The sequence below is a fragment of the Microcaecilia unicolor genome, chromosome 1 (genome assembly GCF_901765095.1).
Source record: "Microcaecilia unicolor chromosome 1, aMicUni1.1, whole genome shotgun sequence".
In the NCBI taxonomy this organism is placed as follows: domain Eukaryota; kingdom Metazoa; phylum Chordata; class Amphibia; order Gymnophiona; family Siphonopidae; genus Microcaecilia; species Microcaecilia unicolor.
Window position 1 is genome coordinate 726845761 of NC_044031.1, and position 20383 is coordinate 726866143.

General features: G+C 42.5%; 1 protein-coding gene across 2 annotated transcripts in view; it reads left to right on the top strand.

The window, feature by feature from the left end:
- Nucleotides 1-20383, top strand: part of ADAMTSL3 (ADAMTS like 3) — a 650803-nt gene that overhangs the window by 616808 nt on the left and 13612 nt on the right. The window contains exon 26 of one of the 2 annotated variants that reach the window (XM_030189627.1): nt 342-554. The exons of the other annotated variant lie outside the window; for it this stretch is intronic. Within the exon in view, the coding sequence (XP_030045487.1) occupies nt 342-554 (213 nt within the window). The remainder of the gene's footprint in view (nt 1-341; nt 555-20383) is intronic. 2 annotated transcript variants of the gene reach the window in all.

Below are 20383 nucleotides of genomic sequence, written 5' to 3' on the forward strand. Positions count from 1 at the left end.
TGTACACCTGCTCCATGTCACTGACTGTAAAATGTGTAAGTTTTCTGCACAGCTCAACAATCAGACCTTGGCCCTACAGGCATAACCTTAAATGAATCACTTCTCTGTTCAGCTACCTATGCTTTGCACTTATGCAACATAATGACAGCAGAGAAAAGTTTGCAAAATGCTTCAAGCTTTGGCTAGCATAGAAGGTTCCAGGTTGTCACAACTAAAAGGCAAAATATGTTTATCGGTTAATTGGAGATCTCATGGTTACATCATTGTATCAAGTAAAGGTTCATTCACTCTTAGAGGCCTAACTTGAACATGACTGATATTTAAATTGCATTCATTTCTAGGTTGCCCAGTGCATACCAGTCACAGAAGTAAAATTCATTGGTTCGTAAAAGATCAATCGGTTCAACAGGTGAAAGGGTTGGCATACAGAATACTGATAGGGGGACGCGTCCTAGAGGTGAACCCCTTCTCTGCCCAGTTTTCTGGACAGTACAGATGCTGGACTTCAACTAATAAACAGACAGTGTCTGCTTGGGTCAATGTCATCCTAGAAGGTCTGTAAAGGTATCAGTGTTATTTTAATACCGTTTGATGCATAAATTATTCTGTTTTGGCTTAAAACATTATGAAAAATAAGGATGGAATGTGTATTTCATAGCACACGCAGGGTTCAAAGGCATTATTTGCATTGGGATAAATTTTCAACAGGACAATGACCATATTAAGTACTGGCACTAGTGCTTTACTTAATATGTATACTCAGCATCTCTGTCCATATAGATAGGGTGCTGAATATGTATACTCAGCGCTGCTGTCCATCTAGATAAAGGTACTGAATATGTATACTCAGCAGCGCTGTCCATGTAGGTGAGGGTGCTGAATATGTACTCAGTGCTGCTGTCCATATAGATACGGTGCTGAATATGTATACTCAGCAGCGCTGTCCATGTACATAAGGGTTCTGAATATGTATACTCAGCAGTGCTGTCCATGTAGGTGAGGATGCTGAATATGTACTCAGTGCTTCTGTCCATATAGATAGGGTGCTGAATATGTATACGCTACTAAAAAATATATACTGAGGAGAAAGTCCCTAAGAATACTTGCAGTTAACAACCAGGTGGAGTCTCATATCACTTAGCACGGATATTCATATCACTCCCCTGGTGACTCTATAAACGTGCATAGGTTTAATCATCGCCTAAAAACCACCCCCACCCTAATGTTGTAATTGCAATAATGATAACTTCTGTTCTCACACCATCATGTGCAAATATATAGATATTCAAAAAGACACTTAGCTTAAAGAGCATGTATACTCCACAATTCAGACTGGCGTGTGTAGAAGCCCCGACAGTGCCTGTTTCGCTATGCTTCTTTTGGGGGAAACTCACACCATTTAGCTGTATTGTGTCTGAACGCAGCTTCTTGGCTGTCCAGACACAATACAGCTAAATGGTGTGAGTTTCCCCCAGAAGAAGCATGGCGAAACAGGCATTGTCAGGGCTTCTACACACGCCAGTCTGAATTGTGGAGTATACATGCTCTTTAAGCTAAGTGTCTTTTTGAATATCTATATATTTGCACATGATGGTGTGAGAACACAAGTTATCATTATTGCAATTACAACATTAGGGTGGAGGTGGTTTTTAGTCGATGATTAAACCTATGCACGTTTATAGAGTCACCAGGGGAGTGATATCAATATCCGTGCTAAGTGATATGAGACTCCACCTGGTTGTTAACTGCAAGTATTCTTAGGGACTTTCTCCTCAGTATATATTTTTTAGTAGTTTATACTTACAATTGGAGATGGTCAAGCCATACAGTTTTTTGTTTTTACGAATATGTATACTCAGCAGCGCTGTCCATGTACATAAGGGTTCTGAATATGTACTCAGGGCTGCTGTCCATATAGATAAGGGTGCTGAATGTGTATACTCAGTGCAGCTGTGCATGTGGTGCTGAATAACCATGTAGTGTATTAAGTGACCCATTTACTAAGCCGTATAAGTATCTACGCACACCCAACGCGTGCCAAAATGGCGTTACTGCACAGCTACCGTGTGGCTCTTGCGGTAATTTCATTTTTGCCGTGCAGCCGATATGCGTGGCCGAAAAATCATTTTCGGATGCGCATATTGGACGCACTCCGAGTAGCATTTGGCGCACATAGGTCATTACCTTGTGAGACTTTACCGCTAGGTTGATGGCTGGTGGTAAGTTTGCAGACCCAAAATGGACGTGTAGCAATTTTGATTTTGCTGCACGTCCATTTTCGGCAAATATTTTAAAAAGGCCTTTTTTACAGGCGTACTGAACAATGGATTGGCACACACCCCAAATCCATGCCTACACTACCGCAAGCCTAACTGTGGAGGCACTATTCATTTAGTTTAGGCCTGCTGTTCAGTTTCTGTCTTTCTCTCTCTAATTCTATAACTTGGGTTTACATTTTACATTTAGGGCTAGATTGTACTGCCTAAAAATTTTGTATGGAAAAAAAAATACGCTTAGGTGTATTCTCTAAAGTATGCGAAAATTTTATAGAATAGGCTTAAATTTCCACACAGTATATAGAATAATGCCGAGTGCGTCTCCACGCGACCAAATTTAGTTGCAGCCATTTACGCCATGTTTTACTTGGCGTAAATCCTGCCGCTTAAATTAGGCACAGAGCGGGTATATTCTATAACAGCATGCATAGATTTTAGAAATGCCCACACCCCACCCATGACCACACCCCATTTTCAACTATGCAACTTAGAATTTACATCACATTGGCATCACATTGGAGAACATGCTTAGCAAGTTCTGTGTGTAAATCTTAATTAATGCCCATTAGTGCTGATAATTGCTTGTTGACATCCAATTGACAGTGCTGATGAGCTAATTAGCCAATTAAGTTACATGCATTGTTGCATACACTTCGATTTCTGTGTGGAAATTAAAGCATGATATATAGAATCCAGCAGTTAGCGCATAAGGTTGCACATGCAAGTTATAGAATATCGGAGAAATATAATTAGCTTCTAATTGGTGTTAACCAATTATTGGTGCTAATCGGCTGTAATCAGCAGTTATGTGCATTAACTGGCCTAAGTCAGTATTCTGTAAACTATGCACACAAATGCAATGTTCGTAACTGGGAGGGGCATGGGTGGGTCAGGTGGTGCTTAGCACTTGTGCACATGTTATAGAATACTAGCAGTTAGAAGCCTGCCAGCCGTTAAATGTGAGCATTTACTCCATCTATTGAGCTAGCATAAGTCTACAGTGAGATGCGTAACTGCAGATTATGTTAATATTCTATAACGGCAATTGCCGATATTGAATTTGTCCTTAGTGCACATCATCCCGACACCTAACCTTAGATGATCTATAGAGAATTATTTCCTTCGTATGTTTGTTCTCCCCATTTATAACTTTTGAATAGCTGGATCCAGCTCAATCAAACTTGGTTTGAAGCTAGGTTATTGGGTTCATGAGATCATTTTAGCTTTCAAATCTGGGGCTTGCTGTCAGGAGATACGGGAGGCATACAAAGCTGAGGATTTTGCCATAGTAAGTTCATTGGCTTTTGAACCAAGGCCAGACAGAATGTTACATCTCCTTCTTTTAAACTGGTGTACTATCCTCCTTAAAATAAATACATTTGAATAAAGCACGGAAAAATTATGGTTTTAAATCTAATCAAGTTTTGCTCAAGAAGTAATTTTCCTGCACAGATCAAAAATGCACAAACAGTAAAATGGTATTGGCAAAACATCTGTTGAACTCACTGTGGGACTTTTGAGGTTGGTCTAGTGGCTCAGATTGGGTTTGAGTCTGCCGGACACAAGGGTGCATATGTATAATGTATGATCTCAGGGAAGGAAAGGAAGTTGGGTAGTATTATGTTGGCAGTTCCTGTGTGCTATAAAAGACAGCACGGAGGGATAGTCTCAGTAATGACATCCGTATAGGAGCCAGTGAGGGGCTGCAATGCTGCTCAGGTGTGTCACTTAAGAAATTTTTGAGGGGGTGGGGGTGGGATATAAATACCCTGATAGGAGCACAACAATAACTGGTGCAAACTCCAGGTCCAAACAAGCAGTTGGCTGACACATATACCTGCCTCAGAGAAGAGGTCAATTCCAGTGTCCGTAGTTTATAAAGAGGCATATTTTCAAAGCACAGCCTTCCAAAGTTCCATAGGTTTCTATGGAACTTTGGAAGGCTAAGTGCTTTGAAAATATGCCTCAAAGTATTCTTGTATTGCCTTTACAAAATGAGAAATACATACATTGAAGGCAGTTCTGTAACTGTGCACCTATAATTAGGTGTCCTGAAGGAGTCCTATAGGAGCCTATTGTATAAAGGAACATGGGCGCCTACTTTCCTTTCTAGAATACTTGTGTAACAGCAAAAATGTATGTGCATATTTAGGTGCCAGTACTTTCACCAACCATAGAGGAGGCATGTTTACGTAAATTCCATTGATATGTGTGTAACTCACAGTATTCTATATGTTATGTGCATAACTGTGCCTCCCCACCCATGCTCTGCACAGACATATGGGCAGATTCTATATATATATATGGCAAAACTGTGAATCAAAGTATTAGCACACCCATTCATTTAGAAAGGAGGAAAAAAGACCAAAAACCAGCATGTAAAACTGGACTGCAACAGTGAGGTCCCTCTGTCCTCACTGTCATTAGTTTATTTTGCCTAGACAGAGCGACTTGAGAACCGATTCATCGCACTACTTAAGATAAGTGCTCATGGAGTTCTTCATTTTGCATGACATTGCTGTTTAGGCTGTTTTTTTTTGTTTTGAAAAGTGAATTTCACAGGAGGTTTTTGTGATCTGTGATTACTTCTTTAACTGTGTGCACATTGATCAGCTGATTTTGCGGTCCGTTTTTACATGCTGTTTTTTGGCCACAGTTCTATGAGGTCTTTTTCCTCCTTTCTAAAGGAATGGGTGTGCTATTACTTTGATTCACAGTATTCTTTGTGGTTTTCACATTATTCTATTCAGTGAATCTGATCTGTGGATATTTTTTACTCTCTCTATATATATGGCGCCAAAAAAGGGCTATTATATAAGCCACGCTTAAAGTTAGTTGTGGTTTATAGAATAGCGTTTATGCCTGTGAATTTGTACCAATTGAAACGTGGTTCAAATGTACACACCTGTATTAGGTACATATCCCCGTTATTTTATAACGACATGTGTTAAGTTTAGAAAGGCTCCCATTCCGTGCCTAAATTTACACACATACTCCCGGATTCTATATATCGCTCCGAGATTTCCGTGTGGAAATCGAAGCATATTCCATAACAATGCATTTAACCTAATTGGTTAACAATCCATTCAGTGCTGATAATTGCCAATTAACAAGTAAATATTGACACTAATTGACATTAATTGGAATTTATGCACAGAACTGTCTAAGCGTATTCTATAATGTGCTGCATGTAAATTCTAAGTTGTATAGTTGAAAAGGGGCCTGGCCATAGGCATGGAATGAATGGGTCATGGGCGTTTCTAAAATCTATTCGTGGTGTTATAGAATACACTTTGTCCGCGCCGGGGGCGTATCTGCCTGGGGCCACATGGGCCTGGGCCCCCGCAGATTTCGCCCTGGCCCTCCCCTCCCGCCGCCAGCCCTCCCCCGCTGCCGTTTCTTACTTTTGCGCCGAGGTCCGCTTCCTCCTGGGCCTTTAAAAGTATTTCTTTCAAGTTCTTCGTCCGCCGTGGCCGACGTGCTGGAGTTGAGCGGCTGAATCCAGTTCGGAGTCTGATGTCGTGCAACGTTCGGACATCGTGCGACGTCAGACTCTGAACTGGATTCAGCCGCTCAACTCCAGCACGTCGGCCACGGTGGACGAAGAACTTGAAAGACGTCACCTCGGGTTGACTGGCGGGGGTTGGGGTCCCCCGCCAGCTGAAGAAATATTTTTAAAGGCCCAGGAGGAAGCGGACCTCAGCACAAAAGTAAGAAACTGCAGCGGGGGAGGGCTGGCAGCGGGAGGGGGGGTGGAGAGAGTCGTTGGTGGCGGTGGGGGTTCCGGTAATGGCGGCAGGGGGGGGTCGGTGGCGGGGGGGGGGGGCTAAAATGTGCCCCCTCCCTCTGGCTCTGGCCCCCCTTACCGCCGGAGACCAGATACGCCTCTGGTTCGCGCCTAATTTAGGCATCAGCATTTACACAAGGTTTTACTAGGTGTAACTGCCTGTGACTAAATTTAGTCATGTGGATTGAGCTCAGTGTATCCTATGAACTGCATGGAAATTTAGGCATCTATATAAATAATTCTCACCTCCAACGTTCTGAAGCTCACTCCATGGCAGTGAAGCACTGAAGCCCTGTACTGTTCATAGGCTAAGCTGTCAGCACCACTCACCCTCACTCATAGACCCGCCCTCAGCCACGCCCCATCCAGACATAATTTGCAACTCCAACGTTCTAATGAAGCCAGAAGCCGCAAGTCTCCAACTTCCGTAGTTGTGTAGATCGCTGTTCCCCCATGAGTGTGTGCCCCGCCCTCGCGTCACAACGTAATGACATCGAGGGTGGAGCACTGACAGTCACGGAATGGGCTGCAGGGAGAGCGCCACACTATGGAGCGGACCGGCGTCGTCGTCGCAAGAAAACAACCTCCCAAACAGAACAGCAAGGGAATCACCAGGGGATTCGGATGCAACGTTCGAGGTGCGTTTTATATACAGAGATAAGGAAACCAATGCTTATTTTTCCAGCAAGTCCCCTTCCCGTCCGTTTCTCTCAGCAGGACTATTGAGATTCGCTGGGTGGCTGGAAGGGGGGGGGGGGGCAGGGGAGAGAAGACAGCATCGGTGGGGGGCAAGGGAAAATGGAAAATTGCTGGGTGGCTGCAGGGGGGCCAGAGCAAAAAGGAGAATCACTGGGTGGCTGCAGGGGGTGGCAGGGGGAGAGAGGACACTCGGTCGGTCGGTTGGTGGGTGGCTGGAGGGGAGGCAGGGTGGCTGGAGGGGGGCCAAGGGACAGAGCACACACACTCGCACCCAGCAGTCTCATTCTGTCACAAACACACACTTGCAAATTCACTCTCTCTCTCTCTCACACACAGTCACTCTCACACACTCTCTCTCTCTCTCACACACAGTCACTCTCACACACTCTCTCTCTCAAACATACACACTCCGACAAAACCCTTGCTAGCGCCCGTTTCATTTGTGTCAGAAACGAGCCTGATTTACTAGTATTCTATAAAGTACACCTAAATGAAGGCATGCTTTATAGAATGTGCTTAGGCAAATTTCATTTCAGCACCGAATTAAAGTTCAATTAAATTTAACTAGTGCAAATTATTGCTTGTTAGAAAGCCAATTATTGGCACTGATTAGCTTTGTATTCAAATTTGCCCAAACAAATATTGGTGCCTTTTACAGAATTAGGGGGCATGTGCTATGATATACAGTATGGGGAAGATTCTATATATGGCGCCTAAAAAGTCTGCATGGCAAACATTTCCGCCTAAGCATATTCTATAAGCAGCGCCTAGATTTAGGCATGGTATATAGAATACACTTAGTTGATATCCCAGTGCGCCTCCATTTACATCAAAGAAACATGGTGTAAGTCCCAGCACGTAGATTTCGGTGCACTAAGCCATATTCTATTAACTATGCATGTAAATTTTAGAATGCCCAGGAAACGCCCATTTCCCTGCCCATAAGCATGCCCATTTTTGCCTGCACGAATTATAATTTAGGTTCTCTGTATTACGGAGTATGCATAGTGATTTGTGCATGTAAATTCTAATTATTGTCAATTATTTCTTATTATTGCTTGTTAAGTGCTGGAGTGGAGGAGTAGCCTAGTGGTTAGTGCAGTGGACCTTGATCCTGGGGAACTGGGTTCAATTCCCACTGCAGCTCCTTGTGACTCTGAGCAAGTCACGTAATCCTCCATTGCCCCAGGTACAAATAAGTACCTGTATATAATCTGTAAATCGCTTTGAATGTAGTTGCAAAAACCCCAGAAAGGCAGCATATCAAGTCCCATTCCCTTTCCCTTTCCTTACCAACACTGATTGGCTTGTTAGCCAGTTAGGCTACATGCACTGTTAGAGAATCCACTTGGATTTCAGTGCAGATTGCTAGGTATGCTATATAGAGTGAGGGGGTAGCAATTTGCACGTGTAAATTGTAATTGTCAATTAGTGTTCATAATTGCTTGTTAAGTGCTGTAAGAACATAAGAGTAGCCATACTGGGTCAGACCAATGTTCATCTTGCCCAGTATCCTGTTTTCCAAACAGTGGCCAAGCCATGTCACAAGTACCTGGCAGAAATCCAAATCGTGGCAACACTCCATACTACAAATCTCAGGGCAAGAAATTGCTTCCTATGTCTGTCTCAATAGCAGAGTATGGACTTTTCCTCCAGAAATTTGTCCAAACCTTTTTTAATCCCATATACTCTAACCGCTGTTACCACATCCTCCAGCAAAGAGCTCCAAAGCTTAACTATTCGTTGAGTGAAAAAATATTTCCTCCTATTTGTTTTAAAAGTATATCCATGTAACTTCCTTGAGTGTCCCCTAGTCTTTCTACTTTTGGAACAAGTGAAAAATTGATTTATTTCTACTCATTCTACACTGCTCAGGATTTTGTAGACCTCAATCATATCTCCCCTCATCCATCTCTTTTCCAAGTTGAAAAGCCCTAACCTCTTTATCCTTTCCTCATACGAGAGGAGTTCCATCCCCTTTATCATTTTAGCTGCTCTTCCGCTACATCTTTTTTTAGATACGGTGACTAGAACTGAAAGCAATACTCAAGGTGCAGGCACACCATGGAGTGATACAACGCATTACAGTATTTTCAGTTGTATTCACAATCCCTTTCCTAATAGTTTCTAGCATCCGGTTTGCTTTTTTGGCCACCATTGCATACTGAGCATATTTCAGCGTATTATCTACAACGACACCTAGATCTTTTCCTTGAGCGCAGACACCCAAGGTGGACCCTAGTCAGGTAACTGTGATTAAATTTTATCTGCCATTTGGATGACCAGTCTTCCAATTTCCTAAGGTCTTTCTGCAATATTTCACAGTTCATATGTGTTTTAACGAATAGTTTTGTATCATTTGCAAATTTGATCACCTCACTTGTTGTTCCAATTTCCATATCATTTATAAATATGTTAAATAGTGCCAGTCCCAGTACAGATCCCTGTGGCACTCCACTGTTCACTCTCCTCCATTGAGATAAATGACCATTTAACCTTACCCTCTGTTTTCTGTCCAATAACAAATTCCTAATCCACATCAGAACCTTGCCTCCTATCCCATGACTCTTTAACTTTCTCAGGAGTTTCTCATGAGGAACTTTATCAAAAGCTTTCTGGAAATCTAGATACACTACATCACGCAGCTCACCTTTAACCACATGTTTATTCATGCCGTCAAAGAAATGAAGCAAATTGGTGAGGCAAGACTTCCCTCGGCTGAACCCATTAAACCCATTATACCATGATTGTCTACGTGTTCTGTAATTTTATTCTTTATAATAGTTTCCACTATTTTGCCCGGCACCGACGTCAGGCTTACTAGTCTATAATTTCCCGGATCACCCGAAAACCCTTTTCAAAAATCGGCTTCAAATTGGCCACCCTCCAATCTTCAGGTACTATGGACGATTTTAACGACAGGTTACATATTACTAACAGCAGATCAGCAATTTCATGCTTGAGTTCTTTGAGAACCCTTGGATGTATGCCATCTGATCCAGGTGATTACTACTCTTTAATTTGTCAGTTTGGCTCAGTACATCTTCCAGGTTCACCGAGATTACTTTCAAGTCCTCCGCATCATCACCCTTGAAAACCAATTCTAGTACAGGCAGATCTCTTACATCTTTTTCCATAAAGACAAGAGGCAAAGAATTCATTCAGTTTCTCCGTTATGGTCTTGTCCTCCCTGAGCGCACCTTTTGCTCCTTTTTGGTTAACAATGCTGATTGGCTTGTTAAGCCAATTAAGTTACATACGTTGTTATAGAATACGTTTGGATTTTGGCACAGAACGCTAGGCGTGCTATATAGAATCTGGGGGTATATACACATACATACATTTACAGTATATGCTAATATTCTAATTATATTGGGGCAATTCTATATAATAGAGCCTACATTAAGGCATCACGATGAGGCATGCTTAGTGGCAATTCTGTAACGGTGGTGAGGCTTGCCTACCTCATTACAGAATACAAGTGCAACGCCACTTTGGTGTGTCAAAACATTGGCATGATCATTTAAGCCAAGTCAATGGCTGATGTAAGGTGTCTTGCCTCAGTGCACCATGCAACACACACAACCAGCAGTATTCTATAGATTGTGCACATCACATGGTGACATATGCTTGCTCCACCCACAGGTACAGCCCAATTTCAGCTACATGGTATGCAAGCTGCGCGCCAGTGTTATAGAATTGCATCAAGCACTTGCGTGCAGCACCACTCCCTTGCATAAGTTCCAGTATTCTATATACTTTGGTGCACAACTGGCATCTAACTTTAGTCACGCCTTATAGAATTGCCTTCTCCGTGCTTAACTAGTGTGTAAATGTTAGCGCCTACTTTATAGAATAACCCCCCACAATTTTCTCACCCACCTAAAACATAACAAGTTTATAATTTATTTAAGCTTGCTAGACTGCTCTTGCTGCCAGAGCAGAGCAGTGTACAAACTAAAAATATGGAAACAAACAGAGCAGATCAGTGGTAAATACGAACAAGTCTTTATTGAAGAGTTTCAACCTAGTGCAATGCCCGATACAGGCCGTGTTTCACCCAAAGGGGCTGCAAAACAAAATTATAAATATAAAAACACAAAACTAGAAGTAAAATTGAAAACCTTGACATGTCAAACAGAATACAATAAACCAATAATTATAAATGTAGCCTATACATATATAGATTAAAAATAGTAAATAACAGATAATGCTATTGGTTTATTGTATTTTGTTTGACATGTCATGGTTTTCAATTTTACTTCAAATTTTGTGTTTTTATATTTATAATTTTGTTTATTATTTTTTAGCCCCTGACACAGCCCCTTTGGGCAAAACACGGCCTGTGTCGGACACTGCACTAGGTTGAAACTCTTCAATAAAGACGTTTGTATTTACCACTGATCTGCTCTGTTTGTTTCCACATTGAAGTTTGCAGATCGGTTGCCTTGTTGTTTCTTGGGACCAAACTAAAAATATGAAAGAGAAAGGAACTCCGTCAATTACAGTAACGTTAGAATAGGATAGAAACAGAAAAGGAGAGTACAACTACAGAGCATTCTCTAGCAGATGTGTCAATCAAGCTGATCAATCAGCTCTCCAAAAGCCTGCCTAAAGAGCCAGGCCTTCAGGTTGGCTAAAAGCTGCTGTAAATGCCTGCATCTAAATTAGGCACAGTATTTATACCAGTGCCGTAGCGAGGGGCAGAGGGAGCAGGGAACCAGCGGAGCCGACACCCGCCCAGCGGCGTGCACCCGGGGCAGACCGCCCCACCCCCCTTCCTACGCCACTGATTTATACATTTAACTTTTTGAAACTCCCTAGAAACGCCACAAGCCACAGCCCCAAAAACTTACACACGTTTGGATTTACGCTTGGATTGTTATCGAATACGATCTGCATGTAAATCCAAACTATTTTATTTATTTATTTTTAAAACTTCTAACCCACTTACAACCTAAGTGGCTACCACAAAAATGTAATTAAGGCCAATTAACAATAATAATTGGTTGTTAGCAGCCAGTTATTGATGGTGATTGGCTTGTTAAGCTATTAAGTTGTGCATGCAAAACGGCTATGCGTAACTTTAGTCACTGTTTATAGAATCTGGCAGTTAAAGGACAATTCTATAACAGGGCATCCACACGCCACTTGAATGCATAAATATACAGAATACTATCACAGGTAAGTGTACACTTATGCACATAAGTGGCAGAAAAGGACCTAAATGCTATTCTGTCAGGGCGTGCTTAAGTGGCATAGCGCACAAATGCAATGCGACAATCGCAGGGTTGGACCACGTCAGGAACATGGTCAGGGCTGCATCTTACATGTGCAACTTACAGAATACAGTAAGTCACATGCGCCTCTTGTCTCATTTGGGCACCTGCAGTTACCCCAGGTCTATGACAGGTGTATCTGCAACGCCTAAATGTAAGGTGCGCCAATACCTTTAAGCTCATATTCTGTAACAGAATCTGAGCATCCAGGTGCCATAGTCTCTGTTATTGAGATGGACATGGGGAAGCCACTGTTTGCCCTGGGATTGGTAGCATGAAATATTGCAACGAATTGGGTTTCTGCCAGGTACTTGTGACCTGGGTTGGCCACTGCTGGAAGCAGGATTCTAGGCTAGATAGACCATTGGTCTGAGCCAGAATGGCTATTCTTATATTCCTATGCACAGGATATTTCATGCATAAGCAGTCTGTCATGAAATTGCCCCATATCACTATGCACAGTGAAAGAAGGTGCGTAACTTACATGACCTGTGTATAAGCACGTTTAAGTATATAGTTAACATAAAAACATAAGTGTTGCAATACTGGGACAGACCGAAGTGTCCATGAAGCCCAGTATTATGTTTCCAACAGTGGCCAATCCAAGTCACAAGTACCTGGCAAGATCCCAGAAGAGTAAACCGGAGTTTATGCTGCTTATCCTGGAAATAAACAGTGGTTTTTCCCAAGTCCATCTTAATAATGGCTTGTGGACTTTTCTTTTCCAAACCTTTTTAAAACCCTGCTAAGCTAACTGCTTTCACCATATTCTCTAGCAATGAATTCTAGAGTTTAATTACATGTTGAGTGAAGAAATATTTTCTCCAGTTTTTTTTTAAATTTACTACTTAGTAACTTTATTGTTTTTGGAAAAAGTAAACAATTCACGTCTATCCATTCTACTCTACTCAGTATTTTATATACCTCTATCATATCTCCCCTCAGTCATCTCTTCCCCAAGCTGAAGAGCCGTAGCTGCTTTAGCCCTTCCTCATAGGGAAGTTGTCTCATCTCCTTTATTATTTTCATTGCCCTTCTCTGTACATTTGGGTGGCATGTAGCTAGGATCTCAAAGTATGCATACAGATTATACAATATGCACCTAGAATTGTACTTCATCTGCATATGTTTATACCTGATAACTTTTGTAAATCCCTAAAGACGTATCTCTTCAATAAGGCCTACAAAGAGGACCCATAGCTTAACTACACCACCTCACCAATCCACCCCAGTTTGAAAGTCATCTTTCTATATCTATTTTCTTAGAACTTCTTTAACATTCCGTAATCTCTTTGCATCACCAATTGTATCTGACACCCTGGAATGGCAATGCCATAACAGATCTCTGTAAGCCACATTGAGCCTGCAAATAGGTGGGAAAATGTGGGATACAAATGCAATAAATAAATAAAAATAACTGTGCGTGACTGTATTTTACATGTGATGGTGCATTTTTTGTATAACACCCTCATCCTCCCCGTCCCATCTGCCTGCAACCTCGGAGTCATCTTCGACTCCTCCCTCTCCTTCTCTGTACATATCCAACAGACTGCCAAAACCTGTCGCTTCTTCCTCTTCAACATCAGCAAAATTCGCCCTTTCCTTTCTGAGCACACCACACGAACTCTCGTCCACGCTCTTATTACCTCTCGCCTTGACTACTGCAACTTACTCCTCACCGGCCTCCCACTTAGCCATCTATCCCCCCTTCAATCTGTTCAGAACTCTGCTGCACGTCTTATATTCCGCCAGAACCGATATACTCATATCACCCCTCTCCTCAAGTCACTTCACTGGCTTCCGATCAGATACCGCATACAATTCAAGCTTCTCCTCCTTACCTACAAATGCACCTGGTCTGCGGCTCCTCACTACCTCTCTACCCTCATCTCCCCCTATGTTCCTGCCCGTAACCTCCGCTCTCAGGACAAATCCCTCCTTTCAGTACCCTTCTCCACCACTGCCAACTCCAGGCTCCGCTCATTCTGCCTTGCCTCACCCTATGCCTAGAACACTCTTCCTCAACCCCTACTCCAAGCCCCCTCACTACCCATCTTCAAATCTCTGCTTAAAACTCACCTCTTCAATGCTTTATAAAATGGCCTCAAAATAGATGCCTACATTTGGCCTCTCAACTGAGGCACATGTTTTTAAAATTACCTTCACATGGTTGAATATTGCCACTTAGATTTATAAGTTATACCACTAAATGGCGCCACTCCTAGAAGGAAATTTTTAGTTGTATAACAATTTTAGGGCTCTGTTTACTAAGCTGCACTAGCATTTTTAACACACATTAACCATGTACACGCGTTAACTGTGTACACGCCTACAATATCCTTATAGGCATCTACACGGTTAGCGTGCATGCTAATTGTAGGCCTGTTAAAAATGCTAACATGCCTTAGTAGACAGGGCCTAAATATCTGCTAAAATTATCCATTCAGCTTCTTTGAGTTTTAAAAAGATTTAAAAAAAAACAAAAACACACTTATACGGTTGGCTCCGCTGCTGACCACAGAAGTGCTTTTGAATATCGACCTCTGTATCTTTAAACTGCAAACCATGCCATCAAACACATGTTTTAACAATTTAAACAGGCCCATATGTGTGTTTCATACCAATTTTCTGCTCTTAATGGCTTTGCTTATTTCTCAGTTTCCTTAATCTTCTGGATCATAATGAAATCACAGGCAAAGTCATTTTGCTTCTGTGCTTGTCTTTATAACATTTTCTACAAAGTAGGGGAACCTTTGAACAATTAACAAAGAAAGAAACTGCTGAGAAACAATGGGAGAAAGGCTTCATTCTAGTTAGAAGGGCCAAGGCTGTGGACACAGCTGGAGACCATCAATTATTCTTGGTTGTTGTAGAAAACTTGGACCCTGTGATCACATAAACATCTGTCAACATGTGGACTACTTCATCTTTACTGAGTGGCCCAAGGTAAATGGGAGAAGCTCGCAGGAGATTTAGGTGCTGAATACAATGGCTGTGTTTGTAGAAGATGCTGAGTTTCAGACTGGTTCATGAGAGGAAAGAAAAAAAAGCAACTTGTCAAATAACAGTGAAATTTATGAACTAAGTTCCATTTCAGTAAGCTAGACCAGAGAAGTTGTTTCTTACAACTGGACCATATGAGTGTCTGGCTAAAGTGAACACTCACTATACAGTATAATACTAAATTATTTAGGAGCAGATTTAAGTTTCAGGGAATAAGGCAAAAAAAAAAAAAAAAAGTGACGTGCCTGTAAGCCAACTTGCTTGTGCAGTTTTGTAGTAACACAGCTTTTGTCCCAAGAATTACTTTTCTGTGACCTCTGGAAAAGAAAAATAATACAAAGGTGGAAAAAAAACTGTAAAAGCACAGAATTGTGCAAAAAAAGGGACCCAAAAGTTCTAACCGCAAGACTTGGGCAAACATTTTACAGTTCTTTTTGCAGAAGCTGGGCATTGTTTGGCAAAAATTTTTTTTAAAAAAAAGGAGGTTGCAAGTAGCTATCCTGCGTGCTAATGAACGATTTTCACATGTCTGCAGGTACTTGCAAAGTCTGGGGGGTATTTTTTTGTGCCTGATTTTCCGTAACAGAAAAACATGTGTTTCTGAACATGCAAGAACAACATGTATTGTTGCTTTCCCATCTCTGCCCTTGCCCTCAGCAAACCTCAATGCAGATAAAAAGCACATGCACCACAGAAGAGGTGAGCAATTTTTGTTAAGACTCTTGAGGCTTGTTAACTTAAATCCTCAATATCTTAGAGTATAACCTTGGCATACTGTCATACCTGGAGTCTCTCTTATTTTTATGAAGCCTCTTTTATTTGAATAAATCACAGATAAGTTATTCACAGACAGATGTTCAGAAGTCCTGCTCTAGGGCACAGAGACTCCTTCATCTGAGAGCTGTTGGAGGTGGAGATCTGAGGAAAGGTAGCTTTATTGCAGGGGAGCAAGATAGTAGACAGGTAGAAATGGTTCAAAGCTGGGTGACTGCAATGTGCGATATCTCGTTAGGGAGGAGATATTTTCAAGGTAAAAACCCAGATTCGTTCCAGGGAGTCGGGAGCAAGACAAGTACTGGTCAGAAGCAAGATGGTAAATGCCTCATGGCCAGAGAAGCAGGGGGGTCAAAAAGACTCACAAGCCCAGGGAGGAGGAGTTAAAAACCAATTGGGACAGAACCTGCCGTAGGGTGGCAAGTGTGGCCCAAGAGGATGGCCCTCAATCGGAGGGAAAGGTCATGCCTGGCTGACCTCCCAGGAAAGAGATAGTGAGAATGACCAGGAAATGATAGCAGGAAGACAAAAGAGCCAAGCTTTGCAGAGAGAGAGAGAGGAGGTCTGGGCAGCCTCACAGCCAGTGGTAACAGTTCTTGCACAGCCAAACAAGTGTGGTTGCATTGCTTGTGAACTACATTACGCACAATGCCTTGCTCACGTACCTTTGCAGAGTGAGAACTGCAGCAATGATAGTCCTTAGACATGAGAATAACAGTAAAGGCATTAAACACATTTTAGGATCACATTATAAACTAGTGTGAGGCTGTCAGAGGACAGAACAATTATCATCAAGCACTGTTAAAGGTAATGTTATAACAGGGCACCTACATTAATTGGGCAGGAAGATGCTATTTTTAGTCAGTTTTATAAAGACATGTTGTGGAGAGAACAGGGCCGTGCCTAGGGTCTCCGGCGCCCCCCTGCTGTTGGCGCCTCCGGCGCCCCCCCATTGGCCCCGCCCCCCCCCCCCCCGAAAACGATCGCTACACTGCCCGCCCTCTTCTCCCCAGATCCTTTTCCTTTTTTTTTGTTTAAATTTACCTCTGTCCGGCGGCAGCGTAGCATCAGTGAGAAGGAGGTGGCGCTCCCCCGCCCCGACGTGTCTACTAGTCTAATTCCCTTCGCTAAGTGTCCCGCCTTCTTCTGACGTCATTTCTGACGTCAGAAGAAGGCGGAACACAGTGAAGGGAAGATTAGTAGACACGTCGGGGCGGGGGAGCGCTGCCTCCTTCTCACTGACGCTACGCCGCTGGACAGAGGTAAATTTAAACAAAAAAAAGGAAAAGGATCTGGGGAGAAGAGGGCGAGGTAAGCATGGTGCGGCGGGGCGCCCCCAGAGGATGGCGCCCTCCTGCCATGCTTACCTCGCTTACCGTGTTGGCACGGCCGTGGGGGAGAATATTTTGAATGGCACAAGTTACAGTAAGAGGTTTCTGTTTTTATATTAGGTGTACTGAACACACTCGATTCCTTATACTGTAAGTTTTGGGCAATTTTATAAAGCAATTTTACTGTGTGCATGGCAATATACACATGCAAAATAGCTTTTATAAAATTAGCACAGACAGAAAAAGAACGTAATCCCAGCACATGACAGGTCAAGGACAAAGACAAGCTGGGAAAAAGAAGAGAGTCCACAGCAGTATGTGTTAACAGTTACTTTATTGAGAGACCACATATATGTAAGCTGCTTTGGTTCTACCACAGAAAGGAGATATCAAATCTGTCACATCACAGCCCGATGTGGCCATGTTTCAGCTAATGCCTGCATCAGGGGCCTACATTGTTTGTAAGACAAGTTTATTCAAGAAAGAGCTGGAAAGAGTTTCACAGAACTAATAAAAGTCACTTTCTGTGTCTTTGAGTTCAAATCTCTATTAATTTTAAACAATATAACAAAAAAAACAGAATCAAGTTATAAATACCATCCAAATGAAACAAATTACATTCCACACATATAACTATCCAGTGATTCCCATTTACTATGTTGAGCCTTACTGAAAATTCTCCTGTCCTCCGTCTCTTTCTCATATCTACAATACAGACAGACAGTATTCTACTATTGGGGTCTCTCTTCCCTGTATTAGGACTCTCACTATGGTATTCTTTACCTACTGCTATTAGGTCAGATAATAGGTACTTCAGCTTCCAGAAGAGGTTAAAATCTTTTCTCTTTCCAAAAACTGTTATATAACAAACCATTACTACTGTTGTATCCTTTTCCGTCTACAAGACTATTCATGATGTACCTTTATTGCTTGTGCGTACTCTGATCGGTCTATTCTGTGTCCACTTAGGATGTAAATCACACTGAACCCTGAAAAGGGGATTTTAGCGGTATATAAGATTTGATTTGATTTGATTGAGCTCCAAGAAGTAGAGACGTGGAGGGGCATTTTCGGGCGGGGCCAACCGTATTTTCCAAACAAGATGGGCATCCATCTTTCGTTTTGAAAATACGGTTGGGGGCGCCCAAATCTCAACATTTGGTTCAAATGCTGAGATCGCCGGCTGTAGAGATGGGCGCCCTCAGTTTTCAGCCATAATGGAAACTAAAGGCGCCATCTCAAAAACGAACAACTCCAAGGCATTTGGTCATGGGAGGGGCCAGGATTCATAGTGCACTGGTCCTCCTCACAGGCCAGGACATCAATCGAGCACCCTAGGGGGCACTTCTACAAATTAACAAAAAAAATAAAAATTGCTCCCAGGTGCATAGCTCCCTTACCTTGGGTGCTGAGCCCCCCTCCAAAAAAAACAAAAACCCACTCCCCACAACTATACACCACTGCCATAGCCCTAAGGGGTGAAGGGGGGCACCCATATGTGGGTACAGTGGGTTTCTGGTGGGTTTTGAATGGCTCCCATTTTCCACCACAAGTGTAACGTGGGGGGGGGGGGGATGGGCCTGGGTCCGCCTGCCTGAGGTGTACTACACCCACTAAAACTGCTCCAGGGACCTGCATACTGCTGCGATGGACCAGATATGACATTTGAGGGTGGCATAGAGGCTGGCAAAAAAAGTTTTTTTGTGACTTGGACCTAAAAAAAAAAGAGCAAAGACTAGGGGACACTCAATGAAGTTACATGGAAATGGTTTTAAAACAAATAGGAGGGAATATAGTTAAGCTATGGAACTTATTGCCAGAGGATGTGGTAACAGCGGTTAGTGTATCTGGGTGAGGAAAAGTCCGTAGTCTGCTATTGAGATAGACATGGGAAAGCCACTGCTTGCCCTGCGATCAGTAGCATGGAATGTTGCTGCTGTTTGGGTTCCTGCCAGATACTTGTGACGTGGATTGGCCACTGTTGGAAACAGGATACTGGGCTATTTGTACTATTGATCTGCCTCCGTATGGCTCTTCTATTATATGATTGTTCTGCAGTGTTTTTAAATGTGTATATTTTTGATACTGTTTCATGTTAGTCCCATTATTAGGCTTCAATTTGCCATTTCCAAGTTTACCTCATATAGGGGCCCTTCTTCCAAGCTTCTGTGAAAGGGACCCTGCGCTAGAGACAGCGCATATTTTTGCCGTGCGCCAAGGCCCCCTTTACCACAGAGGATAAATGGTTGAAAAAAAATGACCATGCAGTAAGTTTGCACTTGACACGCAGCCATTTCGGGGGAGAGCACTTACCGCCACCTCACGCTATCCCAGCAGTAGAAAACATGAATACATTTCTGTAGCACCAGAAATGGTATGCGCTGTGGGGCAGAATTACGGCTGGGCTGCTGCGGTAACCCAGTGGTAGTTCCGGATTAGTGCACTCAAACGTTTTGCCACACTCAAATCTTTACTAAAAGGGCCCCTTATTGTATTTATGCTTATATATGGTCGTTTTACTATTCTTATGCTGTTAACAAATCTGTAAGTTTTATGTTAAACTGTACCTGCTGTACACTGCCTTGGGTGAATCTTCGTAAAGATCATTAATAAATCCCAACAAATAAGGTGTAAAAATCCACACTTTGGTATGAATATGCTGACTCACTGTTAATGTAGGCGTTGCTGGGCCATGGTATGGGCAGAGCATGGGTGAAGTCAAAATAAGCACATTATTTATAAAATGCACTAATCTAAGCATGTATTTGTTTTCTCTGTGCATGGACATTTATACCTGCTTATGACCAAGTGTAATGTCCAAATTTTCAATGTGGACAGTGTTGCTGCTGAACTTTCACTGGTATTTTATCAAGACACATAGGTTCCTATGAGTCTTTCTAACATAGGCACCGTCCTGCCCTATTAACCCAGGTGACAATTGTTGTGTGAGGGTCCTTTTACTAAGGTGTGCTGAAAATGGCTTGCGGTAGTTTAGGCGCAGGTTTTAGCTGCGCGCCGATCCATTTTTCAGCGCGCCTATAAAAAAGGCCTTTTTTAAAATTTTTGCCTAAAATGGACATGCGGCAAAATCAAAATTGCCGCGCATCCATTTTGGATCTGGGACCTTACTGCCAGTCAGTGACCTAGCGGTAAAGTCTCTTGCGGTAACCAGGCGGTAATAATCTATTGCATCAAATGCCACTTGGCACACGTCCAATACACGTGTCCAAAAAT